This window comes from Cydia splendana, chromosome 7 (assembly GCF_910591565.1).
Source record: "Cydia splendana chromosome 7, ilCydSple1.2, whole genome shotgun sequence".
Taxonomy (NCBI): Eukaryota; Metazoa; Arthropoda; class Insecta; order Lepidoptera; family Tortricidae; genus Cydia; species Cydia splendana.
This window is the reverse complement of record NC_085966.1, coordinates 5,974,145-6,000,160: the sequence shown is the minus strand read 5'-3', so window position 1 is coordinate 6,000,160 and position 26,016 is coordinate 5,974,145. Positions and strand designations below refer to the sequence as shown.

Sequence of the window (26,016 nt, the reverse complement as noted above, 5' to 3'; positions counted from 1 at the left end):
TCTTTTACTGTCGCGTCACGACCCCGTCGCCATGCAACTGCGCAAGCTATATGTGTTCAAGATGATTCCTTTCCTCAACCCCGACGGGGTCGCTAGGGGGCACTACAGGACGGACACTAGGGGGGTTAATTTGAACAGGGTCTATTTGAACCCCTCGCTGCTGTACCATCCGACGGTTTACGCGTCCAGGGCTTTGATTAGGTAAGTTGTATTCGGGGGTCTTCGGGAAAGTAATAATTAATTTACATACGAGTAAGTACTAGGATCACAGACAAGACATCCTCTAGACGGACCTTAGAGCAATTATTTCATGAAACCGATGCTACCAAAAATACAGGGGAGCGGGGGACGAGGTGAGCGAGTCCCGTGCCGTGATTGGTCCGTTCAAAGACACTTGGGCGTCACACAAAGACACTTGATCGAAAATGGAGTAAAACTACCATATATTTGTGGCAGAGGGGGTAGCGCGACTATGCTCAGTCTGGAGCAGGGATGTTGCGGATGCAGATTTTTTGACATCCGCGGATGCGGATAGTTAAAGGCTCACATCCGCGGATGCGGATGCGGATGTCAATATTAGGTACTTAGAAAACGTCATATATTACATTTTTAGTATTTTTTTTTATTAAAAAAACCCGAATAGTTTAGTATTTGAGCAAGAATATAGGTGCGTTATATTTAATAAACAGTAACTTGGCCGACTTTTCTGGATCTAGACGATTTCGTTATAGGTAATGACGAAATTACCTAGCGCTTACGCCGCCGCTAAAACGTTCCTGTACCGACTTGTTCGACATCCGCATCCGCATAAGCTCCGCATCGATTTTATGCGGATGCGGATGTTGAAAATAATGCGGAAGTTCCGCGGTTGCGGATGCGGATGTTCGCAACATCCCTGATCCCTGGCCTGGAGGATGTCTTGTCTGTCTAGGATACATAACTTCACTGGCTTTTTAAAGTCAGTCTTACTTTAAGGTGGTATTCCACCTGTCCAATGTCATTGCGTCTCACTCTTTAATTAAGCAATATGTGAGACAATACACATTGGACAAATGGAATACCACCCTTAACCTTAACCGATTTTAACCTCCCCCTAACCAGCTCGTTACTTGCAGCTGGTTAGGGGGAGGTTAAAATCGACTTGCAACATTTTATAACATTGTTTTTGTTAGTTACAATACAAATCAAGTTAATATGTGGCTTTCCATAGAGAAGGGTCCTTATGCACATGGAACATTAACACATTCACTGCCAGCGACCCGCTAGGCGGATACTCTGTTCGTAGGCGCTTTTCGCTACATACGGCCCAAGTAACACACAAGCAGGATAATAGAGTAAAATTATCATCTTATTCAAATTAAGATTGCATAAATTTTGTGTATAAGCGGTGGAAATTACTAAATTCGGAATAAGAAAATATGTGGGCCTAGTGGGGCCTATATACCAATAAATGCTGAATAAAATTTGCAAAGTATCGGTTTTGCATATTAAAGCTGAATAATACTTATTTCTTACACAGTTAGTCAGACATTATTCAGCTTAAAGCATTTGTGGTTACTAAAAGCTGCATAATAGCAGCATTAGCAGCAATTAGCTGTATATATTTTGTGTCGTGAGATATTAAGCAGACAATATTAAGAAAAATGTGATAGTGGCTACTAAATGCTGAAAAGAAGCGTCGGTGAAGACTTTCAACTGTATAAAAGCGGTTGCAGTTTCTGTTTTAATGCTAGTTTTTGAATAAAGGTGGACGCTATTACTGGAAGCTGTAATGAAATCCACATATTATTTGTTATTCAGTAGCTGCACATATGGGTTAGTTATGGCTTTTATAGACATAACGTCTGAATAATAAATACTAAAACAACACTTATACTTGACAATATTAAGAAAATTGTGATAGTGGCTACTAAATGCTGAAAAGAAGCGTCGGTGAAGACTTTCAACTGTATAAAAGCGGTTGCAGTTTCTGTTTTAATGCTAGTTTTTGAATAAAGGTGGACGCTATTACTGGAAGCTGTAATGAAATCCACATATTATTTGTTATTCAGTAGCTGCACATATGGGTTAGTTATGGCTTTTATAGACATAACGTCTGAATAATAAATACTAAAACAACACTTATACTTAAGTTATAGCAATTTTAGTACACATATACTATCTTTTCTTGCTAAAAGCTGCAAAATGAACGCAATGAGCAGCGCTATTCAAACTACTGCTTAGTATCAACAAATGCGCGGTGGAGAGGGTTCCGTAGCTTTATAAGTTTATACACGGTCAACAGTGCTACTTGAGCCTGTTTGCTTTGAGCTTGAGCGTGTTTTTATTTTATTTTGAACGCATCTTGCGTATTTATTCTTTAATCCAACCATTATTTAAAAAATCGAGGTTTAGTTTTCTTAACAATTCTCTTCGATTGGTTATTTTACACAAGATGCATTGTCGTTTTAATGACGTAAAACAATTGCTAGCTACCATCGTAAACACTGTTAACTGACCATTTGCATACCTTACTGCAACGAGATAAAGTTTACCAATGGTCATTTAAGGTTGTTGCTAGTTTGCAAACAAGGTGGCAAATGCTAGTTATTGATATTGTTGCATTAAAAACTTGTAGACTCGACTGGGTATGAGAAAAATTAAATAATCACCCCCATCAAAATATAGCGAAATCGATTCTCCACAATCGATCAATCTATTTTGAACAGACTGTTTTTAGGTTTCAAGTGGGTCTACTCATACCCACCCCACACTATACTCGTACTCATACCTAAACAATACTGCCCATACCAAACTATACTTGTACTCATACCCGTGATACCCGCTACTAATATACCCGCACCTTCGCACCTATACCATATTCATATTCATACCATACTTGTAACTACACCATACTCATACTTTACACATCTTCGTACTCACTTCGTACATCTTTGCGTATACCTTTACCTACTACATATTTGTCGGAACTGATAACGGAAAAAATAACTGTGTAGTCTGCCGTGCCCCCAGATTTATCATATAACTTAAATATTATATCGCGTTTATAATATTAGTAGGAAGTAGGATTGAATATTGCCCGTGTTACATACCTATAATGTTTCTCATCAAACTAGTGAGGATCTATGTGGTTTTTACCATTTGTGTATAGAACCCTAATATGCTTTAAGATTGCGAAAACAATTACTATTATACTGATGTTATTCAAAACTTGTTGTTCTAAAACCATTATTATCTAACATGTAGCGTAGTAACGCGAATAATGTGAATGCCTATTCAGAAATTTAGCACATAATAGCTGTGGCAGCAGCTTATATTCAGCACAGTCGGACGCCATTACGGTTGCTCATATTCTAACCTCTAAAATTAAATAGGAATTTAAAATGAACTGAAAAACCCATTTATATTCATTTATAAAACTAGTTTTATCGTAGTATAACTTGTTAAAGTACATGTTCTATCACTAAAACATCTAAACACCGCAAAAAAAATTACAAATTTAAAAGTGGAGTACTACATTTTCTATATTTACTTTCTAAACAGAGCATTATTTACGCGGCGCTTTAAAATTTTAAATAAAATGTATATATATATTAACAGTAAAGTCGCATGCGCAATGAAATTGATGTAATGTAAACATCAAATCAATATATGGGTAATGTCCTCCTTATTTTGTATTCACTTCAGACACTACACTTTGACACGAGTTCACAAATTAAAATGGAAGACAAATCATACACAAATAGCTGAATATATTTTCTGTAACAATGCACTTTTGAACCAAAAGCTGCATAACGTGTGACTAACTGAGTCATTCTATACAAAGCTGGATAACTTTGGTTTAAAAGCGGTATAGAAGCTTTTGACAGCCTCTATACAAGTGTTATTCAGCGATTCAATGTGTGGGCACACACTTATACAGCTATTACATTAGGGTGTTTCATTTTTCCGAATTTTCGATTTTCATCTGACTTTGCTCGAATTCTTGTTCTAACTGATAAGAAAATATTATATGTTAAAAAAAAATTAAAATCGGTAAACATTTAGAGGTTGCACAACTTCAACAAAGATTTTTCAAATAACCAACGACTCTACATCAGAGGGTAGAAAATGGTTTAAGCGGCTACCATCAAAGCGGAGAGTAGTGTGATACTGAACCTTCTACATATAAATAAATTTTAAAATTAGTAGTAAACTTGGATTTTGGTTACTCGATAAATGTTCTAATTAAGATTTTCCAGTTTTTCCACCCGTTTCCAAAGGAAAAGTGCTTTTATCGTGTTTTAGACGCAAAATTCAGTTTTCTCATTCGATTTTAGTATTAGATCATTATATTTTGTCATTTTAGAACATAGTTCATTTTCACGCAATGTATGGGGTTCTCACTCTACCTTTTCAACTTGTGCAACCTCTAAACGTTATTCGATTCTTTTGAAAATTGAAATAGATAGTTTTTAGTGTGGGGAGACTCCATTGGTGAGCAAAGTCAGGAAAAATATTACAACTTTTTTTTCTCCATACAAAAGTGAATCACCCTATATTACATTACTGTTATTCAGTAATAAGCGGCGTGGGCTAGCCCACCTTGCGCCCAAATATTCTGTATAACGTCTGTATAAGCGCTTATACAGACGTTATACAGCTACCTTATTCAGCATACAGTACGGAATGCTCTATTATTCAAACAATATTCAGCTACTTTTGTGTTACTTGGGGGTTTTTCCTGTGTTATCGGCTATGCTCGTAGCGCGTAGCTCGCGCTGGCACTGAATGTGTTAAGGACCCTTTAGGCAGGGAACGCCACATATAAGTGTGTTTACAAACCAACCGTATCCGGCTTTATCAGTATCACCGACTGTCTCAATTTTAGTTACGATATGGTTAATATATAGTCTGTGATCCAATACCCAGGGTCCTTACGGATTTCGTTGGCGTATTTCATTTTATCCTATGTGCTTTAATTATGGTAATCAATTTTTCGGCATAATTTGTTGCAGGTACTATCATTTTGGCTGTGAAAAGGAAGATACATTCGATGACGTTAGAAGCATAGCGTCTCGCAGCATACAGAACATCAGCGAGAGTGTCGAGGTAAGAATTGGCTGTATCATCATTTAAAACATTTTAAAACAATCACTTCATCGTATTTCTTACTATTATTATAAATGCGAAAATAACTCCTGTGTGTTACCTCTGCACACTTACCGATTAATTGATTTAAATGAAATTTTGTTTGTAGATAGATTGAATCCAAAGTCCTAACATTTCCGAATCAACTATTTTGGGATCAGTCATACGGAAAAAATTAAGACAAATCCCACAAATCACAAATATCACAACATTTTACATATACAATCATCCACATCTTATTACGCATAAAAATAAAATAGACTCCTCTTTCCTCAACGGAATAAGGTTTGATCTAGGGTAGTCAGGAGTCCGTCTTAGCGCAACCAAACCTGTCCCGTCCTGTTCGGTGTCGACGGTTGCGAAAAAATAACTAGTATTTGACCACGTGACCTTCTCCCCTTGACCATAAAGCTGGATACGCCCTTGCTGCGGTAAAATTTTTGCGTGTCTGGCCTGTAAAAACTGGTAAATCGGTCTTTTCAACGGCACGTCCAGCTTAAAGGTGACAGTCCATTTCCAACGACAGCAGCACTACCATTCATTTTACTATGAAAATTGACAATAACACCGACGCGTTCGTACTAGTAGTGCAGCTGCGCCAGAGATGGAATGTTACCCTAAGTTTAAGGCCTGTCTCCATCACATTCGCATGTCAGATGTTCTCTTCAATCAGATACTCGAAACGAAGAAGAAAAAGAGCCCTCCGTACAAGTCGAAGCCGATCGCCAATAAGTCGTCGAGTACGCTGAAAGCCCGGCAGTCCACCACTGACACGAAATGCGCAGAGCGATCCAATGAGGCCTCGTTGTTGATCGATCAGGTACAAATCGTAGAAATCGCTTTCGAAAACTATCCACTGCAGAACAGGGTTAAACCCAGCCGTGTAGGTGTGATGGTTTAGGCTAAGAAATATCTAACCGGAAAGCTTTACTGATAAAAAGTTGGGAACGCTTGTCCTAACCTAACCTAACCACCTAAAATTCGGTCTAGGCGGGGTTTTAATGTAATGTAAAACCACTTAACTATAATCCAAGTACTACAACTAATTAAAACTAATCAAAAATAAAAAACGAAACAGAACATAGTATAGTTACAGATGTACCTAGTGCATAATTGTTTTCCATCGTACTTTCTCGGAAACGTTCGTATTTTTTGTACCGAGATTGACTTAAATAGCAAGAGATTTTCATACGTTTCCGTGAAAATACGATGGAGAATAATTCTGCACTACATGTGTGCCAATGTTCTGTTTGGTTTTTATCCATATAAGTATGTCAATATTTTGCCATAGAACTACGATATTCAAATAAAAGTTACACCTGAACGAAAACAATAGAAATAAAGATATTTGAGTTCATTTTGGGCCACTGGCTTTGGGACTATAGTCGGCTGGTTTTACTGTACTAAACATTGCTATTCTCAAAGCGTATCATTAGAAGTATGTAGTTTTTTTTCACGTTTAGTACGATTTCCCGTTTAAGACGCTTTTTTGCTAGGTCCCCTCAGAATCGTCTTAAGCGGGTTCTACTGTATTTCTACCTATTATTCTTATTAACACAAATTGGTATTTATTGTCTTAGCTAATGGACTCGAAAAAGTGTCCTCAGTTGAAAGGGCAGCCCGTGCCGGCGAACAAGTCTTCCAGCACGCTGAAGCGACCCTCCACGAGCGAGGACTCCGAGCAAAACGTCAAGGCGCCGAGCTCTGGAGAGGAAAACTTAAGCGATCAGGTTAGATTCCTCTTTAAAGTCTTACTTACTAGGGTAGTGTAGCGATCAGTGAGACTTTCTTCGTGTGCGAGCGTTTTCTTTAGGAACAAGTCGTCCAAGCGTTCAACACGCTGAAGCGACCTTCCACGAGCGAGGACTCCGAGCAAAACGTCAAGGCGCCGAGCTCTGGCGAGGAAAACTTAAGCGATCAGGTTAGAATCATCTATTAAATTTTACTTACTAGGTTAGTGTGGCGATGGTGAGACTTTTCTTCGTGTGCGAGCGTTTTCTTAAGGAAAAAGTCGTCCAAGCGTTAAAGCGGTAAAGCAGCCGTCCACGACCGAGGCCTCCAAGCGAAACGTCATGGCGCGGAGCTTTGGAGGGGAAAACTTAAGCGATCAGAATCTTCTGTAATCTGACATCCTAAGGCAAGTTCCCTATAAGCGAGTAGAGATGGCAAGAGCTTTTTCAAAAAAATCTGAAGTGACCTTCTACGACCTACAGCTGCAATCAGAACACAGCTTTAGGGTGTCCGCAAACTCGCAGCGCACGCAGCGGGCGAGCGGGTTAGCGAAAAATTGTATGAGCGCCGCTACCTGGCGCGGGCGCGGGCGCGTGCGGCGGATTTTACCTACAATATCACCGACAAGCGGCCGGTTGTAAAAACTCAATGCCAAATCCTTTTAGCGGTATGAAATCGGAGTAAATGAGATGAGCGACACGGCTGCGGCTGCGACTCCAAGTGAATGGGACAAGGGCAAGCGAATGATGATGATCACCCGCGTGCGTGCGACCGCTCCGAGCACCCGCGCGAGTCGCGCGACGTTGCGGACGCCCTTAAAGGCTACAAAAAGTTCTGATAACGGGTTGAAATGAAAGGCATGTTTCATGTTTTTGTTCGGAAATTTTACCAAAGTTATTTTGAGTATTAGCATACTTTACTGCATATTACACATTGATCTAAAAGTAAGTAATAGAGCTTTAGATAAAACTCTAATTTGCAACGATACGCTGGCTAAACTCGCCAAATCAATTAAGGCGATAAGAACGTAATACGTAAGCGTAATTTAGGAAATTAGCTACTTATTTTGTCTTGGTGTTAATCGATCCTGATTTTTCTTAAAAATTTGGATTAAGGTCAGAAATAAGAGCCAAAGTCGCGCTGAGCCTCTGAAACGCTTTAAACTAAATAGACGCGCAATAGGGTATTTTCCTACTAGTCAAATCAGTTAGTTTTTTAGAACTGTCAAAACGATTTGCTAATATGGAATTTATAGGTATGAAACATTACATCGTGACGTCACGGTCAACTCACCTACTTTTTATATTTGTATCCGATTTATTAAATAGAACTTGTGTTTAAAAATAACTCCTATCTGTGTTTTTCAAATAATAATGTGGTGCTTTATTTCATGCATGGTGTAAAATAATTTATTTTAAATACAGTATAATACCCTATTGGTAATACCTCTACCTACATGATTGTGTTTCCAGAATTTGACTTTATTGTGAGACATGTTTTAGCATCTCATATTACATAATTTGTGTGGCAGGTGTGCGAGATGAAACTCCGAGACATGACGTCACAGACTACGGAAACGCACTCACCACGTCCGTCTAACAATCCCTCGCTGCTGAATGACGAGACGCTCAGGTAAGGCACTTTTTATTTGGCAAAAGCCACTATATTTGTATCTCAAATTAAGCGTGAACTATTAAATATATTAAAAACGGGTCACTCACGTATTTTAAGTCGAAAAACGCTCGACATGTTTCACTCCGTACCGAGGAGTGTCATCAGGAGCTTTAAAATACGTGAGTGACCCGTTTTTAATATATTTAATATGTCTGTGTCTGGCGTGAAATAGGCGTGAACTACTTAATAGCAAGCAGTTTGGAATGTAAGTAATTAAAAAAAATACTATAAATCAAAAGGTATATTTCAATTCGACTTTAACCCTTTACCAGGCTGACAGTTCAAAAATAACAATTGATTGTCAGTCTTACTGATCGAAAATAGAACACATGTACCGTATACGTATGTGGGAAATATATATCCCTTAGGCCCACTTGCACCATTCCACTAACCGGGGTTAACCGGTTAAACCTGGAGTTACCATGGTTACCAGTACAATTTGACACTGGGTTGACACGGCTGCACGGCTTAACTTTAAATTGAACCGTTTCTCTTTACAGTTATGGTTCAAATTAAAGTACGGCGCAACGCGCTGGTGCCGCTACAGTCGGAATTTGAATTATACTATGACGCCCATTATTTCAAATGTTTGACTCCTAATTAGAATTTCTCATTTATGACAGTCGCAAAAAACCTCTGTGATCGATCGAGCTGAGAAGGATCATCATCCACAACTATGTGGGAAATAAAGGGCACAACAGGTTCCCATTATTTCTGGTTGGTTAGACAAATTGCCTCATGGGGTGACATTGCGCTCTTCGTAAACGTCTGTTCAGAATGTGGCTAAAATCAATCTACCTGGAGTTTAAAACAGTAGGATCAGCGACAGAATATATATAGACATCGCTCTTCATAGAACATTGCCTTCCAAAAATGACCCCAGCCACACTGACACTAACAGCTGTTTCTTCTCTATGAATATGTCCCACCACCACGGCTATACCGTGAGGTCATTTTTGAGCTCAAGTCTGTCTTCTATAGTTATTCTAGTTCGTTGAGTAGGATAACACTGGTCGGTTGGACAGATCGTGCCTGGGCTCTGAAGTGCACCTGAGCAATAGCGACGAGCTCAACATCCAGGGCAATAACCCGCTGCTGCCGCTGCGCGACACGCTCAAAAACAGCATCAGCCTGCTCATGGGCACGGCCTCTGTCTCGTAAGGGCTCGTTTATTCACTACGCATCGCAGTATTCGATTAGATTCCCTCTAAGCGCCCACACAAAACTTGCCAAGACTAATGCAATTTCGATTTGTCAAAATAAAGGGTCCAAATAAAATGAAATATTTGTAGGCCCCTAAAGGAGAAATCAACTGCCCCTCTACGAACTTAGCTTCTGTTTCCTTTATTTAAAAAATACTGGCCATTTATTATAAATATCTGCGATGCGTAGCTGATGAACAAAGGCCTTTATAATGTTACATTATACCTTAGTGTACCATAAATATAATGTTATGCGCTGTACATAATTATGATGAGCTTTAATAGTGCAACTGTATCCATATATTAGCAAGGTATAAACAATGTAAAGGATTAGTGTAAATACCTATGTATAATATAGAATCTAATGCTATTAGTACAAGTAAAGCCTAAAATTTTGTAAATACCAACAGTTCGGCATCTGATAAGTATTTAGTTTAGTTTTATCCTAGCTTTGACGTACGTAATTGAGGTATTGTTTTCGGAACCGATCTTTCGCTCTATAGGTTCTGGTTCCGATAATATCACCAATCGGCTTGATCATCTTCTTTACAATTCTTTTTTCTCAGTGAAACGCGCAAAGAAGGCTCAAACATGCGCATGGGCTGGTGCAACGACTGCAGGCGCGCTGTTAACAGACTGCAGGAGAGCATCCCCGGCCTCGCGGGCACTGTGGCCGGCTACAACACCGCCGTGGTGAGTCTTTATACTCTTCATTTAACACATTCATTGCCACTAAGTGCTACGGGTTACGCTCGTAGCGCGTAGCCACGTTTTCGCCGTATGGAGCGCGTAGTCGCTACGAACCACTGTTCGGGTACACTTACCCGACTGTCGGGTTCTTGGCCCTGAATGTGCTAAGCTAGAAATGGTACCGATACACCATATGGATAGAAACAATGACCGTAAGTACCCTATCTCCGAACATTATTCACGTTTGAAAACTTTGAAATTAAAATCTCGCCCGCAATGACTACTTATTCCTATTTATCCAGGCTAACTCTGACCTTGTGGTGTATACAGTCGGCTACAGTCGCAGACCTCTTATCTCCTTCTAAAGGAGTTATGTAGTTTAGAACTTTAGGTATTTTCGGGTAAAGTCACAATTCCCTTTTCTCCATCCATTTGAGACGTGCGTGACTACCCAACAGTTTTTTGCGCAGTCTCGCATTCATTCATACCTCCTTAAATGTTTCCGTAGCTAAAACCCACTTTTCCCCACCAGTCTCGAGAGGGCAGCCCTTGCCGCTCCATTGCAGAGTACCGAGAAGTTCAGAAACAGCAATATGACGAGCAGATGGCGTTGGAGAGAAAGGTTCTATGCTTGATCATTGATCAATCTAAAGAGAATAGAGAGTATAAATGTAAAGTGTTATGCAATTTAACAGTCGCAAATTTGACAGTTGGCAACTTTACACCTTTGACACCTTTATAAGGCATAAGGGTGTCAAGAATTATGAAAAATTGAACACTAACACTTTAAATTAAAGTTAAAAATTAGGTGGGAAATATATTCCCTGTACCTTATAAAGGCTTAAAGTAAACTGTGCTGGTGCTGCGCCAGACGACTTGTGGGTGAATCGTTAAACGCTAGACAAACTAGTTACCGCCGCATAATTTTCGTAGCCATTAAAAGCCGCGCTATACTACTACACGCGTCTTAGTATTCTTCTATCTATAATCAATTAATTATATTTATTATGCTGATTTAACCTTAGATGGTCGACGTGCTCCTTGGTAGGTGGTAAATTAACGTATCAATCAATTTTATAGTACATTGTGTAAAATTTCGCACCACTTTCCTATCTAATTGTATCCAGTGTATCCTTGCTTATCTCGATTAATGACATTCGAAAACTCATTCAATCCTGTGCTGTATTCTTGCTCTAAAGTTCGAACTGGGTTTCCAATGTTACCCAGTAATGTATATTCAATTTATTACTCAAGTAATGCTCTCATTGTTCTTAAATCAAAATTGAGAAAAATAACCCTCTATTTTCAAAACAGGGGAGTACAGGGACCCTTTATTTTCAAATCTTTTCGATAGGTCAAAATAAATGTTGTTTGACACACCTGTTTCAAAATTCGTAAAACGAGAGAAATTTCAAAGTATAAAATAAGCGCGGCAAAGCCTCGAATAAACGATTATTATTCAGTGCATATAGCCGGTGAAACAACTTTGTCAGTAGAAAAAGCCGCGAAATTCTAATTTAGCGACAATAACCCTTAGCGCCTATTTTTTTTTTTAATTGCCGCTTTCTACTGACGGAAATGGATTGACAGACTTTATTTTTTATTGTTATTTTTTTTTGCAGCTTCAAGACGTAGAGCAGGCAGCAAAGGACGATACCATATACTTCTGTACAAACTGCTTCAAGCGATACGTCATCACACAAGATAATGAGGAAGTTGTACGTTTCTTGTTTTATTTTTTTAAATACTCAATTTTATATAATATATAGATATCTACTATACTACACCGGTTTATAGTTTGAAAAATGTGTATAAAATATCAGTCCAAATACCTAACTATTGTGTCGTGGTTATTAAGTAAATAATTAAAATACTCTATCTTTAACCTAAAACAATTAGGGATGTAGAAATAATTACAATATTCTGGCGATTCGTATGAGAAGACAAGAAGTATCGGTTTTTAGTATCTCGCAATCGCTTGTATAAGTCTGATATTATAAGAAGTGGCCGAAGGAACGAATTATGTATAAAGTGAACCAAACAGACTCGTAAGCGGTGATTCAAATGAACGAAATCACTAATGACTCCGCTGTTAATTTTATGTCTACATACGACTTTTTTGTGACCCTACGCTCTCTACATGTCTATCTATAAATAAAATAGGGAGATTTAAAAAGATACTGACATTTTTACATCTACATCCGACAGCTATAGTCCAACTTGAAAAATGTAGGCGCGAGGTAATATTGATTTCTACCTGTAATGGACTTGATTTAATTTGACTTTGGCGCCTTTTTCAACTAGATATCGTGTTTGTGTTCAGAAATTAGTGTCCGGTGTGTCGACGGTGAGCGTGGCCGTGGCGGCCGGTGACGGCGACAGCGGACACGCGCAGCAACCGAGCGGGAAGCGCGAACCCAAGGTGAGCCACAGACATTATACTGGAGTAGTCCATCTACGCTAGCTTTGCATTCACCCACTCGACACGCCACACTAACACAAGGCGTAAAACAGCCGAGCTGTATACAGTAACATGCTGACAAAAGCTTATTAAAAGCTCAACAAAATGAATAATGCGTGAGATATTTTACACCAGCTTTTATAAGACAGAGGGAATATATTTCCCACCTGATTTTGAACTTTATTTCATAGTGAGAGGGTTAAATTTTGCATAATTTCGGACACCCTTATGCGTTATAAAGGGTTAAAATAACGATTTATTTTCTATGAATTCCACAAAGAATTAAAATTGAAGAGAAAATAGTAAAACCGGCCTCATTAGGTATAGATCACTCTATCAATCAATAAAAGTTAGTTTGCTTGCCCAGAGAGCCATTATGCACGTCATTGTAAAAAATATTGATAAGGATTGGAAATTAGTGACGTCATAGTTTTATATATCATCATCATCATCATCATATCAGCCAGAGGACGTCCACTGCTGGACATAGGCCTCCCCCAAAGAGTGCCACAATGACCGGTCTTGCGCCACCTGCATCCAGCGGACTCCTGCGACCTTAACCAGGTCGTCAGTCCACCTTGTGGGGGGTCTACCCACGCTGCGCCTTCCGGTACGTGGTCGCCACTCGCGAACCTTTCCGCCCCACCGTCCATCGGTTCTACGGGCAATGTAGTTTTATATATATTTTCTTTATTTAATCTGACAGTTTTAAATGGTTTAACAAAACCTTGTATCCTCTACAGCTGCGGTTACTACCACCACCAACGCCACCATCCAAAGAAGAGAAGAGCAATCCGCCGCCGCCCGCGGCGCGGAGCCGCAAGAAAGCACCCCCGCCCCCGCCCAAGCCGAAGGACCCCGAGTCGGGGCTATTCCTGTACATAGATCTGCACGGACACGCCTCTAAGAAAGGTAATGGGTTTTATAATAGTACATTATTGTCGAGGCTCGGAAGTAGCTACTTGCAGGCTGAGGATTCGTTTTAAACGGCCTTGGGAGTCCGTTTAATTGAATCCGAAGCCAGCAAGTAGCCTTCCAGCCGAGTCATATATAGTGCTTTTCTCAAAAATGGTGCACGAAATATAAATATCATAGAAATATTTTACAAAAGCAACGTTCTTACGTATATATTTTCACAGAAAAAAGTAGAAACAATTGAAAAAATTAGCTTTGCCGCCTTTTTTATTTTTTTAACAAAAATCGACCTTCTTTTAGTACTAATATGGTTCACTATGGCTATGAACTTGTGGTGGTACTTAGTGACTTTTGCTTGTCACCCGACGATATGCATGCAGAATAAGTACCAAGTAAGAATATTAAACGATTGAGATTATTGTAAATTAAAATATGTATGACAGTGCAATGCCCTGCCAGAGCCCATTACTCTGAATGTACCTAGTTATTAAGATCTGTACTACACTATGGTTGCAATAAAGAAATGACTAATGTATACTGTACAGTCATCATCAAATAGATACCTAATGACTGCCGGAATGGCCAAATATTCCATAACACACCTAAGTTGCAATAGAAATAATCATGTGTATGTGTACTGTACGAAGCAATAAAGCGATATCTGCTGTCGAATTCGAAGCACATATTTGTCTTAAACTTTACACATAACCCTTTACCAGGGGCCGATTGCATAACAAACTACAACTAATATTACAAGCGGAACTCCTTTTCTAATTTCACTTATTAAATAAGGAGTTCCGCTTGTAATATGCAATCGGCCCCAGGCTGACAGTTCAAAAACACAATCGAATGTCAGTCTCACTGATCGAAAATAGAATACAATGTTTGAAGGGCCGTATGTGGGAAATATATATCCCTTAGCCTGGTAAAGGGTTATACACTCAACAACTGCTATTCCTAAGGTTTAGATCGGCGGTCGGCAACCTGCGGCCCGCGGGCCGCATGCGGCTCGTGAAACTGTCACTTGCGGCCTGCGAGCCTCTCTGGCTATGTAATATTGAGAAACGACAATGTCTGATAAAGTCATAAATATTAACAAAGTGCGGCCCGCGTCAACTTACTCTTCGTTAACTACGCTACTAAAACTACGCAAAAAAAGGTTGCCGACCGCTGGTTTAGATTATACATGTCACTTAATGAGACTGTTGGCGCAGGTTCTTGAGAAATGACGTAGTCGACACAATTTGGACTTTCACAACGTTTTATTGTACGGAGCGATTAAATTACATAATTTAAATGAGAAAATGTATGGACGCGCGACCGAGCGATACGTGGTGTCGGCGTCGTAACGGATCGGAGAATGGCGGCTGCCGCCGGCCGCGGCACTGCGTAGATGGAGCGTGTATGTATGCGCGCACGCATCCATGGATGGAGCGTTAACAGAGACAATAATAAATATAAAATTGCACCACAGGTATCTTCATGTATGGGAACCACTTCGAGGACTCTGAAGCCTCGGTGGAGTGCATGCTGCTTCCTCGGATCATGTCGCTCAACAACATGCACTTCCATTTCTCCTCGTGCAACTTCACGGAGCGAAATATGTACCTTAAGTGAGTATTTGCTTAACCCTTGACAGGGGCCGATTGCATAACAAACTACAACTAATATTACAAGCGGAACTCCTTATTTAATAAGTGAAATTAGAAAAGGAGTTCCGCTTGTAATATTAGTTGTAGTTTGTTATGCAATCGGCCCCAGGCTGCAGGCTGTAACTGCAACTTTGCCTGCAACTTATACTTAATTTCCCAATTTTGCCCACTTATAGTTTTTAGATTATCCAATTAACCTCGCATATTCTGTTTAGGGTAAGTTAAGCACTACAGACAAAATATTTTTGGTAAATTGTTTTCCTATTTTCAATAAATATTTAAATTTCCCGCATATGTTTACAGCTGAACAAACCCCTCAGTTTTGACTTGTAATTTCCATAAACCCGTGTTGAATCGTCAGGGACCGCCGCGACGGCATGTCCCGCGAGGGCTCGGGCCGCGTGGCGGTGCTGAAGGCGACGGGGCTGGTGCGCTCGTACACGCTGGAGTGCAACTACAACACGGGCCGCCTCGTCAACGTGCTGCCGCCGCCCGTGCGCGACCTGCCCGCGCCGCCCAACGCGCAGCCCCTCCCGCCCAAATACACGCCGCATATATTCGAGGAGGTAATGTTTTAGGGGAACTAACAGTCTCAGCAAAGAAACGCTATAGAGTGAGTACTGATGTGCCGTCGGAAAGTATCCACGTAGAAAAGTATCGGAGACTTCTAATATTTTTGTAAGTGGATTGTAATATTCCGTGATTTCCGTGTCCAAAATGAAAGTTTCCCTAATTTCCTATGATTTTTTTCTGATATTTCTGAGATTTATTCCATGTTTTGTTAAACTTTCCGAAACTTGCACATCTGTAAAAGTGACAACTTCTTGCTGTTCGTGGGCATTTTCACTTAACTGTGTACCATTAACGGCCGGTTAGCACTCGTTACAAAACTGACGATCAATGTCAAATCCCATACAATTTGTAACGGTAACGGAATGTAACGGCTAGACGTTACTGACACACGACTTAAGCCGACCACTGACTAACAGTCCGCCGGACGATATCGGCCGGTCAGTTGCTCGGAACTGTCAAATTTTTGTTCTAACTGACAGGCCGATATCGTCCGGCGGACTGTTAGGGTCGGTTGCACCAAACTGTTCGTATCGTTAAAGAGTTCGCTAAATTTTTATGTATGGAAAGTTTCATAGTAAAGCGGGCCGGGGCGAGCCGGCTGACGTTGACCAGTCTGTCAAATGTGGTTGGTGCAACTGGCCCTTAGTCAGTGGTCGGCTTTAAGTCGCGCTTTAAAGTACAAGTTAGAATGAAAATGCCCTTGTAACAGCTAAGGCAATCACACAGGCCCAGAAACGCTTGTACCTATAATCTATGTAATCTGTGACGTTTCTTTACGCTGTGGTTATAGTAATTGGTAAGTAATTTCTGAGTCATGGCTTGTCCAACAGGTCTCCATCGCCATACAGCGGGGTAACGCTGCAAGTGTGATGGGGACCTTTGGACCCGGCATGGCTCAGAACGGGTTTTAGTTCTTAAGTTTTGTATGTACCTACGTATTTATATTATCAAATAAAAGTTATAATATTGGTAATAATAATATATAATAATTGGAGACATCTTAATATTATCTCTATTCTATTCTCTTCTCACTTTCTGTGCTAAAAAAATGCGAATCACGTATCTGAGGGTGGTATTCCATCTGTCCAATATATTGGTCCTATGTCATTGCGTCTCACTCTCTCCATTAAGCAAAATGTGAGACATAATACAAATTGGACAAAGAAATTGGACAGGTGGAATACCACCCTGAGTAACTATAGTATGTATGTTCGAAATGTATAAATTAGACTACTTAGCATAGCGCAGGTTTGCAACTTACGTTTAGATAACTATTTCCCAAATAGAACCTGCAACTTTGCCATCAGGTTTTGATATACGTACGTGCATTTAGTGACCTCATTGCGTATTCCACCTGTCCAATTTCTTTGTCCAATCTCAGTGCGTCTCACTCTCTCATTAAAGCAACATGTGAGACGCAATACACATTGGACAAAGATATTGGACAGATGGAATACGATCCTTATTCAAATGAATGGGATCACAGCATATGTGAGCGTGTAGTAGCTTTTTATACCAGTTAAAGCCTGACAACAGTTTATTTGACCCTCGCCATTTTGCGGATTTTCAATGGTACTAATTTCTTTTACTGGCAACAAGTACTCTTTGACAACGAACGTTGGATGTCATCGAATGTCACCGATGTAAACAAACGGAAAATATCTACGAATATATTCAAATATAAACGGTTTTATTACAAAAATGCCAAAAAATTTACCAAAGATGCGAAAAAATTGTAGTGAATGCAATCAAATACCTACAGCTTAAAAAAGACGAAGGATTACATAGCATTCCAATAAACAATGTTTTGAAGTTGGTTGTTGACATGACCGGTATTGACATTTTATAGTGCGGTTTTATTGAACTGGTTAGTTGTTTGGTTTAAACTTTAATATTTCATTTAAGGTTTATGTAGATCGACGATAAAAATCCTATAATCGAATTGGAAACTGAACGTTTTATAATCGAGGTTGGTGGTTGAAAGCGACACAACATCTGATGAAAATCAGACTTCGTCAGAGTCAGAAAACGAAGAATATATTAATATTGAATATTTAGAATCAGATTTTGACGAATAGGTAAATTGAATGAACCGAATTTTCTGTAAGCAATGTTTCTGACATTATACGAGTATCAACATGAAGCCAATGCCCACCCACTACCCCGACTATACATGACGTACGCACATTATTGCCATACGTAAGCTGTTTGCAGCGACACTATCTCAGGGTTAAATAAACTGTTGTCAGGCTTTACTTAGCATTAACCGTGGGCAAAAAATCCGTTGGCAAAGTTGCCACTCAATTCACTGAAATAGTTCGCAAAAGCAATGACAAAGTTTTAGAACCGGTACCCACATTTCAGATAAGGCTCCGCAGTAGGAATCTGGAGAATTCGGAAGATATAGATCCCTGGCAGGTTGGTCTTCTCCGCCGGCTTATTCCCAGTAGCTCAGTGATCACCTGGCAATTTTACCAATGGTTACAACATTGCCCTATCATTTGACTTTATACTCCGTAAATTTCTAATTTGGTAAACTTGTCAAGTAAAAGTAATTATTATTAATCTTAAGTCACAAGTGTAATGGGAAAAAATAGGAGCTTTTATATCGTAATATTTAGTACACTATAGACATAGCGCACAGTACGATGTAATGTTTTGAAAAGATGTGTCCCGCCGAGTTTTTGTTCTGTCCCATATTGGGATACCCTCCTCCAATTGAGGGGGGATCTAAATCTTCTCGAGGCAGAGGTGTAGGGTTGGAGCCGATGTAGCTTTATTTGACGTTCATAAGCGCATTGTAATATGCCTACTTGAATAATAAACTATCTCTTTATCTTAAATATATGTCTGTGTTTCTTTCCTTTTTATTAAGAAACCGAACCAACATGTACGAAACTTTAGGTACTGTTTAGAACTTAACAATAAAAGCATTAAAATGTTAATACGTAAGTAATTTGTACGACAACTTATGCTGATACTGTTGATGTTTTGTTTTGACCCCTTATAAAAAAATACAGGAAATAATTTAGAAATCTTATATTTTCATTTTAAATTACTTGTGCTTTTTCATGTAAATAGTAGATTGGTTGTAAGTCTAAACTATACATGTATCATTATGATCTTAGTGGCATCTAGCTGTTGAACGGCAGAATTAAAGTATGGTAGGCAGAAATCTCTTCCAAATTCTCCAGATTTTTACATTGGTTGTTAACTTTACCACAGCCGCTTACAGCACAATAGCTTGTTGCTGGATACATGCACTTTAGATTATTGAAATTAAATTTAAAGCAAAACTCTGTCAATCGCATCGCATCGTGGTCAGAAGCGGTTATGGGCGGTTTTTAATTAAATTTTATTTTGTATATTATTATACTAAATTCGAGTTGCTTTTGAATGTCCCGGAGGTAACATTGCCCACCCGAAAATTGTTTTCATCACTTAATAATTAAAAAAAAACTAAGTTTAAAATAAAAGGAGATTTTTGAATAGTGGGCAAAGTTGCATTTTTTTCTGAAGCAAATATCATTTTGCGTGGACATATAGTTCGTTTTTTTAGCATTAGAAATAAGGTAATAAACAATCTTGATGTGTCTTTTAATTGAAAAACACATTTAAAAATAAGTTACCGCAAATATGTAACAATTATGAATGTAATACGATCATTTATATTCTTCTGCTTTCATAAATAATAGTTACTGATAAAAAAAAAAGGTTTTCAATTAAAAGACATGCCAAGATAGCTTACCTTCTTTCAAGTTCTTTCTAATGCTAAAAAAAACGAACTACGTAACCAAACCTATATAAATTGGTATCTAAACATTAGTCACTTTTCTAATCTGTATTGACATCCAGGTGGGGCGTTCTCTCGGCGCGTCCATCCTGGACCTGACGGGGCAGCACCCGAACTCGCGCGTGCCGTGCTCCGAGCACCGCACGCTCGCCTCCGTGCGCGACTGGCTGCGTGCGCACACGCGCACCGCGCGCCCCACGGTGCGTATACCACTGTGTTCAGGGACCTGGGGGCTTACTGCGAACCACGTTCGACGTGTTGCCTCTCTGTCGCACTTGTAAATTCGTTCGTAAGTGTGACGGAAGGCAACACGTCGAACGTGGTTCGCGGTAGGCCCTCTGATGGGCACCACCTGATCTCGCGCGTGCCGTGCTCCAAGCACCGCACGCTCGCCTCCGTGCGCGACTGGCTGCGTGCACACAAGCGCACTGCGGCCCACGGTGCGTATATTGTGTTCAGGGACCCTGATATATTTGTCTGCCAAACCAATTTGTCAGTAGAAGAAGGCGCGAAAATTAACATTTATACGGAAGTTGAACCTTTCGCGCGTACAATTTTCAAATGTGTTGCATTTTTCTACTGACAAAAAATGGCTCGTGAAATTATACTTGGTATTAATTAGGGTGCTGATTCAGCGCGATCTTGGACCTGGTGGCACCACCAGAGCCAGTAGAATAGACATTTGACCCTCAGAAAAATCATACAAAGAAACAAAGAAAAAAGTTTTACAAGTCCTCTCTCCTCTGGCGCCAGCACAGGTATAAGTATGGAAATGTACAGACTACGCGGCCACTATATATTATAACTATTTTAATATAAATTAAAATGAGGTCAGATACATAATTGCGATGTGGCCAATAGGGTATTATATTGTATTTATAATAAATTATTTTACACCATGCATGAAATAAAGCACCAGATAATTATTAGAAAAACACAGATAGGAGTTATTTTTAAACACAAGTTCTATTTAATAAATCGGATAGAAATATAAAAAGTAGGTGAGTTGACCGTGACGTCACGATGTAATGGTTCATATAAATTCCATATTAGCAAATCGTTTTGACAGTTCTAAAAAAGTAACTGATTTAACTAGTAGGAAAATACCCTATTAAACAAAAAAAGTGTGTACACGACCCTATTGCATTAATTTTAAGGTCGTGAACTCGTGAATAGGTACATTGTCACATCGATATTTTAAACCTTGACTCACTCTCTAACAAAACGCGTCTGTTACGATCAGGACAGATATGGCCGCTAGGTGGCGACAGCGCCACGCGCGGCTTATGGCTAACCACCAAAATTGGTGCGGAACGGATGTACTTTTAGCTACCCGTAGCAAAGCGACGAAATCGCGGAGTGAGCCACGCCTGACTGTACCTACCTTTATTACCTAAACCAACCCCGACGCACCGACTTAGTTTTCGTTGTTTTTTCATTTCTTTCTTTTTTTGTCTTTTTATGTAACTGTACCTCTTTAATTTTTCAGTGCTTAAATACAACCCACCCAGTCCAACCAAACCACCTTAAAATACCACCAGCCTTTTGTTAATAATTGGGGTAAGAGATTCGCCAAAATCCGAAGAAAATAACATCCATCTCTCACTAGTTACTAAACCGATCGGGTGTGTTGTCTTTGCAATGTTACCTCATACGAACGTGGCAAGTTTTGGCGGATTCATGTTTAATGTAGCATTTATTGTTTTTTTGAAGTGGAAACTTCTTTAGCGGCGCTGTGCACTTTTTGTGATGGGGAAAAAGTGTGATCTGAAAAACTGTTACAATTTCATTTGAGTTTTCGCTTCTACCGGCACTCCCGGGGTGCAACCCGTTGTTTTTTTTATGGCAACCTTCGATATCGTAAACCTTTTCGCAATGCGCGGAGGTTAAATTACATTGTAATCGTGCGAGATGGCGCGTCCGTGGCTGTCTTTAGCAGTCAAAGGGAGGGCTCATTTAGACGATGCGAGAACTCGCATGCGAGTTTCATTACATCGCGTGTTTTGATCGGTCGGTTGAATTGGATGTAACAAACAATCCGCAGTGTAATTAAAACCGCATGCGAGTTCGCGCGCCGTCTAAATCAGCCCTTAATCAAATAGAGCGGACGCCGCCTTACTAGAAAATTTATCACATACTGATGTATAGTCGATGTCAAAGATATGTTTACACTTTTGCACCTTACTCCTTTGCAATAAGGCGAAAAATGTAAACATATCTTTGACGTCGACTGTACAAGACACCAGAAGTGCCTCATATAACATATTAGTGCCTTTTTAGGAGATGCCATGATTCCGTCACGCTTTGTTGTTTTTTTTATCTATCAAGATAAAGTATTTGTCTCGATATGATAAAAATGAAAAGATGAATGCTTTACCTGATGTTTTTCACGCGATTAAAGCTACTTAACATAAGTTTAGCCCGAGTAAAATGTCAAAGCAAGCTTCATAACGGGAGCATCTTTTTTTCAGCTGACCATGTCCCGGCTGCGGCCGAAGACGTCGTCGCCGACCCGCGCGCCGCTGTACGCGCGCTCCAAGGCCAAGGTGTCGGACGCCGAGCGCAAGGAGAACACCTACGCCGGCGCCAAGGCCGACGAGCTGCGCACGCCCCCTGCGCGCTCCGTGCACGACCTCGCCGCCGCCGCCGAGCGCTACCGCGAGCCCGAGCCCAAGCCCAAGACCCTGGGCAAGCGCCGCAACGTGCTCGCGGTGCGTAAACCCAACGCCAGCAAAACCCAGCTCACCAAGCAGAATCCCGCGCGCCGCTCCGCCGACGACGGCAGCCCGCGCCCCTCCATGCTGTCCACCAAGATCGGCTCCAAGCGGAGCTCGAACCGCTCTCTCCGCGCCAACCGCTGCCGCGTCATGGCATCCTCCTCCTCCGAGGAGATCTCCGGCTGGGAGGAGGCGGGCGAGACGCTGTCCACCCTCTCCCGGGCGGAGTCGTTGTCCGGCAAGCGGCGGCCGCCGGCATTCGCCGCCCCGCAGCGCCTGAAGAAACTGCGCCTGAAGACCGGCTTGTAGCGCAAGCCGCGCGCGCGCCCGCAGCCCCTCCCCCTCCCCCCGACCCGGGCGCGCCACACCCCTCCGGCTAATAACCCGACGACTAGTCTGGGACCCGACTAGGCCGCCTTACTCTTGACCGGGGACAGGTGTCTCCTACATTTTGAGCCTTATTTCGAAGTCTTAAGGTTCAAATCGATGTCAAAAGAGATTATCTGAGCCGGTTTAAAGCCTGCTATGACACCCAGGCGTATAAATGCGTGGTATATTAGCGTGTACCGCTATAGGCGGGTCTTGATCTTAATTCGAGGCGTAAAACTGAAATACTTATATGCTGAAAACAAGCAAACAATAGCAACTTGTAGAGAGTAGATGGCCTAGTGCGACCAACAATGCTAGTCGGCCCCTTATTATCTCATTGTCGTATTCACCAGTAATTTTTCTGCTTTCTACGATACGCAACGGACGCTACTCGTAAGAATAAGTAATTGAAGAATTCCCAGCGAAATGCTAGTGTAAACCCTTTACCAAATCTGACAGACGGCGGCCGCTCGTGATACGAGTATGCCATATATGTATAAATATAAATTACGAGTGCTCGACCCTTTTCCTATTTTTAGCGTAGGTTTATTAAAATGTGATCGGTTTTTCTTTGGATTTTATACTTGCCACGACATTCGATAGTTTCTGATTGCACTGTATGTTTTCTATCGAAATAAGATGTAGAAAGTCTAAGACTCGTTCCCTTTATCTCCACCGAAAAAAAAGTACCTTTAAAACGACAGGTATATTGTGAGTTATTATTTTTTGTTGCAGTTTTACAGATTTATATAGATACATGTAAGTTGTGTGATGAAAATTTTATTGTTTTAAATAAAAATAAACGTATGTCTATTGTAAATAGGTACTATTCTCCATACCGTGTGTGTATTTTTCGTTATTTTATGTTTCAAATTATGAAAAAAAATTATACATATGACATATACACTACAATACTTTGCACTTTCAAGTAAGGCTTTATTAAAAGACATATTAGAAAAGCTATATCCTTATAATATGCAAAATTTGTAAAGTATAGTGTTCCCCATAGGGTAATAGCTCCTGGAGCGGTTTGTAAAATGATTATGATCTCATTAAGAAAATTTTATAAACCTGTGGTGGCTGACGGAGGTGTGTATCACAAAATATATTTAGTATTTACTTATTTTTGTTTAGGTATACCAAATAGGTATAGACCCTACCTTGGTGGCAAGTGGTATGATTACAATTTTCACGTTTATAGATTTTAAATTTGCAATTTTTACCGTTTAGCACTAGCATACTTAAGGTCAGACAGGTCAAGTGGGGGGAAATATCTCTACCCTATACAACATGTTAAAGTCAGGGGTAGAAAGTTTCCCCTACGGTCTAAGGGCGCGTGTACACTGTCCTGACCCCGAGTGGGGTCACCACTTTAGAGGGACTGGGTAGAGTGAGTAAAAGACTCCGTTGACTGGTAATCTTAGACTGATTTATTCAATCATACCTACGCGTTTTATACATCCTGTTATCTTTACATCACACCTCTAATCTGCGGCTATACAGACATTATCTTAACTACTACAGCGCGAGCTCCAACCTATACTAAGTTATCGACACGCGCTGATTATATTATGCTGACCGCCACAAATATATTACCTATACATATATTGTGCCACCAAGCTACGGTCTGGACGTATATGACCTTATAAGGCTGTCAGTAGACAGTATGTTTTGCCCTAAATCGTTTATGTTAATACTTCTATGATAACAGTAATTTTATAGCGTGTCGTTTTAACTGCTTTTTTTAAATACTTCACTGCTGACGGCCCCAAATAACACTGAAGTAAATCATTGTTTAAATGCAGTTTCGAAACTATATATAATATAAATATGACAGGATTCATAAAGATTGCTATCACTATAATAAGACTACGTTTACTGATTATCACAAAGTAGGCACAGATGTAATAATACTCTGGGCAATCCGTAAACCATAGCTGTGCAATATATTGTATAGAAAAACGTTTATAATGATTTTAAGCTAATTATAAAATAATGGAAATTTAATCCTAATGAACTATTGAAAATTTTTAGTTGTGTGTAAAGTGTTTATCATAGAAAGTATTGTATGTATATTTTAAAATTGTAACTATTTATTATGAAATGTAATAAACAATTATAATAACAGCAATGTTCTCTCAGAAAAGTTGTATTGTTTATATCCCCTCTTGATTTGAACCCTTATCTAAAACTTCACAGCTATGCTACAATCATGGTGGTGAATACTCAGCATCACCACCATGCTTCTCTCCCAGCAGGTCAAACAAAATTAAACCTTCTGTGGAGAAAATAAAGACAAACATACTCTACGAGATGACCGAGATCCATAAACCAAAATGTATGGTTATAGTGCCTATCTATACTTCTATAGTAGATACCCTACATAACTGAGCTGTGTGAAAATGTCTCTTTTTGTGGGGGATTTGTACAGTTGGTACCCAATATAAAATGTGCAATGTTTCTGTATATTGATTATCTAACATTGTGCGTGTGTCAATGACAGGTGAGGGTAGAATCTCATATAAGGTCAATGTGGAGGCCGGCATATAAAATGTCTGGTTGGGAATACAGTTACAGGGCACGAATTCACGTATTTGCGTGTGTACTTTGCTCAGGCACAGTCTGAAAGAGCTTTGCTTCTTTTGCTTTACTGACCGTCTGTAAGGGGAGTACCTATGTGTAGTTGTCTACAGCTAGAGTTAGAAGTGATGAAAGAGCTTTTAACCTTTTGAACGCCAAACAGCGCATCCATTTGCCGTGCCACTGACGCCACGGGGGTAAAATTTAGTTTTGTGAATAAATAATGCCAACCTAAAAGTGGGGTGTTTGTCAGTAGATTTTCATCATCAAATAACGATCGACGTCAAATGTCTTTGGCGTCGTTGTCACGATTTTGCGTTGACGTCAATTGCCGTCTGTGGCGTTCAAAGGGTTAGACAGGTTTACCTGATGGGACATTCTTCCCTACATTGACCTTATAGCAGAAACAACTCGCAATATTATGTACTCATATTACTTGATAGCTGGATGGGTCAGTGGTGAAACGGTAATAATGTATACCTAAGGTCTTGAACAGGGAATGATCCCAGAACCGAGTTTGTATGGCGAG

The 26,016-nt window shown here is 40.1% G+C and overlaps 1 protein-coding gene across 7 annotated transcripts in view; it reads left to right on the top strand.

Annotated features, from left to right (window-relative positions):
• Positions 1-25,038, top strand: part of LOC134792049 (cytosolic carboxypeptidase-like protein 5) — a 31,333-nt gene extending 6,295 nt beyond the window's left edge. Inside the window, exons 7-23 of one of the 7 annotated variants that reach the window (XM_063763172.1) lie at positions 2-201; positions 4,998-5,091; positions 5,804-5,950; positions 6,711-6,860; positions 8,393-8,493; positions 9,561-9,692; positions 10,304-10,430; positions 10,960-11,049; positions 12,050-12,145; positions 12,751-12,849; positions 13,632-13,800; positions 15,278-15,416; positions 15,817-16,021; positions 18,393-18,446; positions 19,884-20,021; positions 21,311-21,381; positions 22,293-22,429. In XM_063763172.1, coding sequence (XP_063619242.1) covers positions 2-201; positions 4,998-5,091; positions 5,804-5,950; positions 6,711-6,860; positions 8,393-8,493; positions 9,561-9,692; positions 10,304-10,430; positions 10,960-11,049; positions 12,050-12,145; positions 12,751-12,849; positions 13,632-13,800; positions 15,278-15,416; positions 15,817-16,021; positions 18,393-18,446; positions 19,884-20,021; positions 21,311-21,373 — 2,004 coding nt within the window. In that variant the 3' untranslated portion in view covers positions 21,374-21,381; positions 22,293-22,429. Of the gene's footprint in view, position 1; positions 202-4,997; positions 5,092-5,803; positions 5,951-6,710; positions 6,861-8,392; positions 8,494-9,560; positions 9,693-10,303; positions 10,431-10,959; positions 11,050-12,049; positions 12,146-12,750; positions 12,850-13,631; positions 13,801-15,277; positions 15,417-15,816; positions 16,022-18,392; positions 18,447-19,883; positions 20,022-21,310; positions 21,382-22,292 lie in introns of all 7 variants that reach the window. The other 6 variants (XM_063763165.1, XM_063763170.1, XM_063763169.1 and 3 more) reach the window with 6 other exon arrangements.
• The last annotated feature ends 978 nt before the right edge of the window (positions 25,039-26,016 follow it).